This window comes from Solanum tuberosum, unplaced genomic scaffold (genome assembly GCF_000226075.1).
Source record: "Solanum tuberosum cultivar DM 1-3 516 R44 unplaced genomic scaffold, SolTub_3.0 scf00203, whole genome shotgun sequence".
NCBI classification, from domain to species: Eukaryota; Viridiplantae; Streptophyta; class Magnoliopsida; order Solanales; family Solanaceae; genus Solanum; species Solanum tuberosum.
The window spans coordinates 437953-447169 of NW_006239129.1; the positions used below are offsets into that span (position 1 = coordinate 437953).

The 9217-nt window shown below is 41.0% G+C and overlaps 1 protein-coding gene across 1 annotated transcript in view; it reads left to right on the forward strand.

The window, feature by feature from the left end:
• Positions 1-5183: 5183 nt before the first annotated feature.
• LOC102594359 (probable indole-3-pyruvate monooxygenase YUCCA10) overlaps positions 5184-9217 on the forward strand; it is a 22445-nt gene continuing 18411 nt past the window's right edge. Inside the window, exon 1 of the mRNA XM_015312507.1 lies at positions 5184-5272. Coding sequence (XP_015167993.1) covers positions 5184-5272 — 89 coding nt within the window. The remainder of the gene's footprint in view (positions 5273-9217) is intronic.

Below are 9217 nucleotides of genomic sequence, written 5' to 3' on the forward strand. Positions count from 1 at the left end.
GCAAACTGCTCGAAAAGGAGTATAAGTTTGATTTTGATGATGCTTGTTTGAGATCATTTGGAGAGTTGAAGGAAAAGCTAGTATCCGCACCTATCATTATTTCACCGGATTGGGGGCAACCATTTGAGGTAATGTGTGATGCGAATGGAGTGGCGCTTGGTGTGGTATTGGGACAGAGGCGAGAGAAGATTCTTCATCCTATTTACTATGCCAGCAAAGCTATAAATGTGGCTCAAACGAACTATACAATGATTGAATAGGAACTCCTTGCTTTGGTTTTTGCATTCGAGAAATTTCGATCCTATTTGCTTCATACTAAAGGTCATAGTGCATACTGACCATTCTGCATTTAGGTATATGTTAGGTAAGAAGGATGCAAAACCGAGGTTGATTAGATGGGTATTGTTGCTGCAAGAGTTTGATTTTGAGGTGTAAGACAGAAAGGGGACAGAAAATTAAGTGGCCGATCATTTGTCCAGATTAGTGGAGGAAGCTATGCTCAATCTAGGAGATGGGGATAAAATTAATGATGCGTTTCCAGATGAACAATTATTGGCTTTTTCTCATGACTTATTTCTTGGATCGTAGACTTTGCTAACTACATGGCAAGTGATCTGGTCCCATCGGATTTGTCTTTTCACCAAAGGAAAAAGTTTATGCAAGATGTGAAGAAGTTCTTCTGGGATGAGCCTTATTTGTTCCGTATTTGTACTAATGGGATTATTCGTCGTTGTGTGCCCGAGGTTGAGATGTTGAGTATACTAGAGGCGTGTCATTCATCGCCTGTTGGTGGGCATCATAGTGCTATTCGGACATCACATAAAATCTTGCAGTTTGGTATTATTGGCCTACCATCCACCAAGATGTTCATGATTTCTCCAAGTCGTGTGATCATTGCCAAAGAGAAGGAGGAATTTCAAAGAGGCAAGAGCTACCTATGAATCCGATCTTGGTGATTGAGTTTTTTGATGTTTGGGGCATTGATTTTATGGGTCCATTTGTGAGTTCACATGGGATGAAGTATATTCTTGTTGCGGTTGATTATGTGTCGAAATGGGTGGAAGCAATTGCGCTTTCAAACAATGAAGGTAAAAGTGTCACCGCATTTCTGAAAAAGATTATCTTCTCCCGATTTGGTACACCTAGGGCGATTATCAGCAATGGAGGTTCCCACTTTTGCAATAAGTTGTTCAAGGCCTTGTTAGAGAAATATGGAGTCTGTCACAATATAGCCACTCCATACCATCCGCAGTCTAGTGGGGAAGTTGATGTGTCCAATAGAGAAATTAAGCAAATCCTTTCTAAGATTGTGAATGCTAATATAACTGATTGGTCTAGAAGGCTTGCTGATGCTCTATGGGCATATCGCACCGCATTCAAGACTCCAATAAGTGTGTGCCCCAACCAACTTGTATATGGGAAGTCTTGCCATTTGCCGGTAAAGCTAGAGCATAAAGCTATGTGGGCGCTAAAGAAGTTAAATTTGGATTGGGGCACCGCATCGAGTAACAGAGTAAGTAACATGAACGAGCTTGATGAGTTTCGCCTAAAAGATTATGAAAGTTCAGCCTTGTACAAAGAGAAGATGAAGAAGTATCATGATCAAAAGATCGAAAAGCATGAATTTGTTGTGGGTGATCTGGTGCTCCTATTCAACTCTAGGTTGCAGTTATTTCCTGGCAAGCTCAAGTCCAAGTGGAATGGGCCATTCATAGTCACTCAATTAATCCCGCATGGAGCGATCGAGCTCGAAAACAATGAGGGAACAAGGTTCAAGGTAAATGGGCAAAGGATCAAGGTCTACATGGGAAAAGAGGAGAATGTGCGAGAGGTGGTTGAGGTGTACTATCTTGATGAAGTCTGAGTAATCAAGAGGCATGCGTCTTGCCGTGACGTTAAATCAAGCGCTGCTTGGGAGGCAACCCAAGATGTACAATCTAGCCAACTATAGGTTTTTCTTTTCGATTTAGGAGTTATCTTTGTTTTATTTGATTTACTGTAATTCTTTAGGTTGCTAGTTTATTTATGTTTTAGTGTTGGCTAGATATAGCATATGCTCTGTGTCTAAAAAAAGTGTCCAGAAAATGTAAAAAGAAAGGCCTAACGGTTGCTACATATGCTTGGATGAAAACCAAAATCTGCAGAAAAATGTTTGTTGCAGAGGTCTACGGACCCCATCGACGGTCCGTGGTTTCATGCACAGACCGTGAATAGTGGTCGTAGACCACCAACTAAGTTTTCAAAATTTTCTAGGTACTAAGTAACCTACCGACCCAACCCACAGTCCATAGGTTGACCCACAGCCCGTAGACAAGGTTTCATGGGTCCAAAGTTAGGGTTCTGTCGACTTGACTCGGACCCCTTTCTAATAAAACTCTTCATTTTTTATTCTTCCCCCACTTCCCATATTCCCTCTGAACCATTTCTAACCCCTCCATATCCCATAACTCACTCATTATATCCCCAAATCACTCTTATCTCCCATACATATCATCCCTCATACCATATTTCCATTCCTCTCTCTCCCAAATCTGATCACTCCCATTTTTGCCTTCCCAAGAAGAGTTCAAGGTTCGGGTTCGGTGTCACAAAGGTCTAAGGAGTTTTAGCATCACACAATCACCCACTTCCATTAATTGTAAGGTAAACGATTTCAACTTAACTCTGAATTTTGGTATTCATTGTTCAATATTTGAAGTCATGAAGTGGATCTTGACCTTGGGTTGTTTTTGTATGAAAATCCATGATAAACAATAGTTAGAAACACCCTTGGGATGATAGAATGTATTGTGTTCGTCTTTGTAATCAAATAACTTTGGGTAAATAGTCTAAATGGAAGTTTTGACTTAGGGTTCCTAGTTTTGTATGTAATAAATGTGAAATAATAAGTAATTGGAACCCTAGGGATGACAAACTATCAAATATTGTGTTGAAATGCATGATTAAACTTAAGGTGATTGTTGAATTGTTGAGAAAAATGGTTTAAGAATGAGGCATGTCTGATACCTGGCACAGATCTAACCCACGAGACTTCGTCTAGGGACCGTAGGTCAACCTACGGACCGTAGATCAGGTCCGTGGGTTTGTTGCACATGGAGAATCCACTAAGTGTGGAACAACGGAAGTGGACTACGGTTCGTAGGTCAACCTACGAACCGTTCTGCACATCCGTCGTTCCCATCAGAGCCCAAATTTTTAGAATCTCTGACCTACGGAGGGAACCCACGGACCGTAGGTGGCCACTGAAGCTATTGTCTGATTTATTTATTTTTCGAAAATTCTTTTAACTGCGTTATTGGTTTGTTTTGGTACTAACTAAACCTCCAAAGGTACCATGGCTCCTAAGAAAGCACCGACCTACGCATAAAAGGGCAAGTTCAAATCTGTGGTGCCGACTCTTCGGCTAATTAATGAAGATACTTATATGGAGAAGGATCCCTCCTATGTCCCACCTACTACTAGGACAACTGCACCTCAGACTAGTCACTGCCTCCTAGTCTGATGAGGAGGATACACTGATCGGTTCACCGGCTGGGTCTGCTTCCGACTCTGAGTCCGCCTCAGCTTTCGGATCCGCATCCGGTTCTAGTTCACATGGGAAGACTGCCTCGTCTGATGAGGCTACTAGTGCTAGGGTCATTCCCCTACCACCTAACATCGAGACCGCTGCAATTGCTGAGGAGCTAAACCGGTGGTGTGTTAATGGTAAGTGGAAGATTAACAGGGATGCCAGGATGATAACTGAGAAGGAGAGGATGGCTCGTTCAGTCTTTGATGAGCGTTGGGTTTGCAAAGGCAGCTTGCACACCGTTCCCACCATTCATGAGCTCTTCAAAAGACACAGTTGCGAGTGGATGGCCCGTAATCCAGGATCTTACAGCGAGGAGATCGTGAGGGAGTTTTATGTTTCCTACGTAGCCACCGTCCGAGGTTCGATTGAAAAATGGGCGAAGCCATCTGCCTAGCCTCCTCTCAAGGCTACACTGGTTCCTGGGGTTTCGGTTGACATATCAAAGGCTACTATTCGTAGATTCCTATATGGCTCGGGCCATACTCTAGCAATCAACACGACAGAGTTTGATTATCAATGGGATATCGTAAGGAGCAGAGCATTCCAACGGAATACAGAGCAAAAGGAGGATTTTTTGCATTGGTTGGCCAGCAACCCGAGTGCAGGCATCAAAAAGGCCACTTTGACTTTTGTGGCAAAATTCTTCTGGTTGTTAGTGTGAAACAGGGTATCTCTTATGCAAGCCGACAATGTTCTTACTTGGCACCACGCAGTCATGGTGGAAACCCTAGTTTCTGGTTTTGAGATGGACTTTGCCTGCATGATTATTGTGGAGATTCAGGAGAGGGCTTTCAAGGCCACCATTACTTACCCATTTTTATGCCTCATCTTTCAGTTGTGCATGGACTCTGGAGTGCCGGTCTAGCATTGTGATAAGTTGATCCAGGCGACCAAGACCCTGGATATAGGCCTGATTCGAGATGAGGTGAATGTGGCGGCACCACGCAGAGAGCCGCAGGTTGAGGTATATCCATTGGGAGCAGACTTTGTTGCCGATGTGGAGCAGATGCAGGGTGATGAGCCTGCCCCTCCAGCCCCCACTGAGGATTCTCCGGCCTCCCATTCGTCGGCCGCTAGTCAGGCTCGAATCCAGAAGTTGAAGGCCCAGCTGGCCTCATTACTCCAGCTTATTAGGCCTTGGATGAAATGGGTGATTGATGAGTCCGCGACTAGGGTAGAGCAACGGATGGAGCAGATGATGGACAGAAAGGTTCAGGTTGTTCACCAGCGTCTTGATGCATTCGAGTTACGTGTCTTGGAGCGACCTGCCCCCACCACATATGTGTCTTTTTTCCAAACGGAGCTAGCTAGTCTCTGGGCTAATCTTGACACACTCATAGCTCCACCAGAGACAGAGCCTGCTTCAGCCCCCATGACACCGATTGATAATATGATGTTTGATGCTTTATTTGGGGATGAGATGCCACCTCTTACTTATTCCCTTCATGCTGAGAAGCGCCCCCACTCTAGTTGGGCTTCTGATGATACTGAGACCGTGAGAGTTAGCAAGAGGGAGTGCCAAGAGACTGAGGCGGCTCGGAGGGATTCTATCATTGATAAGGAGTTGCGACATTAGAGGCTTAGGTGGATTGGCGTTGGTGCCTCAAGCAGTATGAGCACTATTGATGGTGCGGTGAGAGTTGAGGTTAGCACTACTAAGGGTGCTGAGGTTATTGATGCGGGCACTACTGAGGGTGACCCGTGTGTTGATCCAATGGGATCCTGGAAACTGAACCCACCTACTTGTTGATAGGTCTTCGACGCTATCTGCCACATGTTTGCTTCACCCGATTCTTTGTTCTTTAGTTTTGTGCATTGGGGACATTTGCACTCTATTTTGTTGGGTGTGGGATAAACGGATTGTGAGTGATAGGGTGAAGTCTGAGTAATCCAACTCATAATCTTCTCTTGGGGTTTTATTGCCTGTGTTCTTTTCCCCTTAAGAGACTGTATTAATTTCTGTTGAACCGGCATGTGTTAGGATTGTATGTGTAGAAGCATGAAAAAGAATGAAGCATAATGGCATAATTAAGAATGAAAAATGATACCCGGTCAAAACTTTTGATATGTACTAAAATCTGTAGGCTAGAATGAGTTGAATGTGTTGGCTCTGAATGTGACATGATAAGAACCGATTTGACCTCATGACTTAAGCTAAAAACTTGAACTGGGTAATCTAATAATCTGATAATGAAACAAGGTGCCAAGAGTGTGTGTAAATAGTTTAATGTTCAGATAGTTTTGTGCAAATCTAGAACTTGCCCCGTTGGTTCAGCTAGGATAATCTAGGCTAGAAGTTGGGAAGTGATCATAGGCCATTGTTCAAATTAGTCCACTTAAGCCTAAAATGATCTAACCAAATATTAGCATTAATCCCTTTTGATCCAAATATTTGAGCCTAAAATTGACCATTTCTTTTGATTCACCTAACTCACCTTCCCTTAAAATATTGTCTTGGCCTCGGTACCTCCTTGGACATGTGCACCTTGACTTAGCCTAAACGCCTAAGTTGAGGGTGGCTAAGCCAAAATTTACCTCGATCTTAGCCCTCGTTTGACATCGGACATTGTGCACCTCAACTAATGCAAAATGCATAGGTTGAGGGTGGCAATGAAAGAGGAAACCCAATGAAAAAAGGGTATGAAAAGAGTTGTGTGTTAAAAAGAGAAAAAAAGAAAGAGGATGTGGCTTTTTGCATAAAGAAGCAAAAGAAAAGTGTTGAAAGAAATAAAATAAAAATGAATTGAAAGAAAAAGAATAAAGTGAGAAATAAGAGTCAAAAAGTCAAAGGTCACATCCATGTTGCAAAGAGTTGAGGAAAAGAAAGTGAAATGAAAAGATGCCAAAAATAGGTGAAAGAAGAGGTAAATAGCCAATGTAATGTCAAGGAGGGCAATAAGTCACTAAAAAGTACCCAAATGTACAACACCTGACCCTGAGCCTACGTTACAAGCTAAGAAAGTCATGTAGTGATCCTAGCAACTAGTTTGGAGAGTCTAAGTAGTGAAAATAAGGGCAAGCTTATGGCATTGAGCACTAACTGTACTTGAAGTTACTTCTGAGCGTGAGTGTTGAATGAATCATTGTACTTAAAATCATATGCATTGTGTGAAAAAAGGGATTTCGTTTGAATTAAGGGCACTAGTTTCATTGTCGGAAAGTTGGTGCCTTAGTGATGGTCAAAAAGTGTATGTTGTGGGTCTATTGGTCGATCTTTGTCATATCTTGATCCGCATGAGCTTGTTTAGTCTAAGAGAAAAGATTTGCACTCGGAAAGGGAGTCGGGATAGAAAGCCATGTGATTGCTTGTGTTTGAATGTCTGTTTCTATACAAGTGTCGTTAAGAGTCTTAGTGTGTCGCTTGAGGACAAACAATAAATTTAAGTTGAGGGTGTAGATATACCGTGAGTTTATGCTATTTTTAATATATTTCACTTAAGAGTTGTGTGTGTCTAGGGCCATTTTGTATTAGAATTAATGTTTTTACGTTATATTTGAAGGAAATAGGCTTGGACGAGGTTGAGAGAGACAACAACTGAATTTCTGCAGAAGGAGTCACCTGCGGAGGTGACCTACGGACCGTAGGTCCAGGCACGCTCCGTAGGTTGGTGGCGTAGATGGAGCATCAGGGAAGTCTTGACCAAGTGTGGAACCACAGTGGCCATTGACGGACCGTAGGTCGGCCTACGGGCCGTCCTTCATGTCCGTCATTTGTATTAGAAAGTCTGAGTTCCAGTACCTGATGAGAAAGTCTAAGTATGGAACCACGTGAGGGGACCCACTGACCGTAGGTCAACCTACGGTCCGTTCTGCATGTCTGTCGTTTGCATCAGAAAGTTGAAGGTTCCAACCTCTATGGAAAAGTTCTAAGTCCTGAGCTACGGAAGGGACCTGTGGGTCGTAGGTCGATCCACGGTCCATAGGTCAGTCTCATCGATTGAAGCCGCGTCTAGCATTTTATTTCCTTACTTCTTTTCCTTTTTGTTTGGGACTATGTTTTCTATAAATAGGGTATGTAAACCTCGTTTTTGGGGGTTAGCTAATATTGTTTAACTTTAGTTCTTGGTGTGTTCTTGGGAATTAACTTGCAAACATTCGCACTTTGATTTCCTAATTTTGGTAATAAAGATTATTGCTTTGAATTTCGATTAAAGATTTTGGGTTTCTTTTACTTATTACGTAAGTTCATGAATTCTTCTTCTAACAATATGAATTGTGTTCTTGCTAATATGGGTAACTAAATCCACAACTAGGGTTGTAGGAACCATGAGCGATTAACCAAATATGAATAATAACTAAGTAATTCTTGAATAGTATTGATGCATGCATTGGTAATTATTTCTCTTAGAAGTCATTTTAACGAGTGCCCACGTTAGAACTCGCCTTGTTGCTACTTGTATAACCAAGGACGTAGTTAATAAGAAAAGAATTATGAACAGAGAATTAGTGTGGTACTATCTAATAGTCAAATGTCAATTGGTGCGAGGGTGAAAACTAAGTCATACATTGATGTGATGTCTAATCTGAGGTAAAGGTAAGGGTTAGTAAATTATTCACATGTAGCCGGACCAAGGTGCGGGGTGAAATTTCTTATTTTGTGGATCAAGCACTTAGGGATACATATCTTACCACTTTGCTTGTGATACACTAGGATAGGATTACTATTATTAGGATTATCGCGTTATGAGATTATGGGGAACACATTCCTAGTTATTTCTAATAACTGAATATAAATAAATACTTAGTTCAAAGCTATTTTTATTGGGGTTTTTTCATTTTAAATCCCCCCATTTTTATATAGCGACTAATGAGTTAAATATTTGCTATTGACAATATTCTTCCATATTCTCTGTGGGATCTACTCGACTCATAGTTAGGTAAATATATTGCATACGACCATTTATATTTCTTGAAAAGAAATATATTTGGACGTTGTCAAGATTGGCGCCGCTGTCGAGGAATGTGGCTTAGAAATTGTCTTTAGTATTTATTTTGACTTGTAGTCCTTTTTTGTTTCTTAGGATTAGTTTTAAATTAGTTTTTTTATTTGTTATTATTATCATATTTCTTTTACTCTTGTTGAGATGTCATCTGACAAAGTATGTAGTGATAAGTGTCCTTGCAATTCTTGTACTTTTGATATTATGGATTCTTAAAGGATAATATTTTCTCAACAAGATAAGTTGTATGGGGACATGAAAGATTTGTTAATACTTTGCTATAAATCAATATGTAAAGCGCATGCTTGAAGATATCTTTGGTTTTATCTCTATTATTTAGATTGTGAGTTGAGTGCAAAGATTAAATCATATGACACCCAACAATTTAGTTATAATATGTGTGAGGAAGAAAAGATACTTATGAGTCAACTTGAAGACCTAAAAGTTGAGGGCCAATTGATTGATCATACTTTTATTGATGTTGTCATTTTTGAGAAGAATACACTAGAGTTATGTAATGAAGTAGATAATATTATATTTAAAAACTCTAGTATCTGTAAATATGAGGGTGTAAATAATAATACAATTCATAAGTTAGGGTGCACTAGACCTCATTCCAATCATTTTTTTCACATTGTGTTTAGATGATGAAACATTAATCCAACCATATGAGCCTATAGAAGAGTGTATGGGGGAGGAACAATGT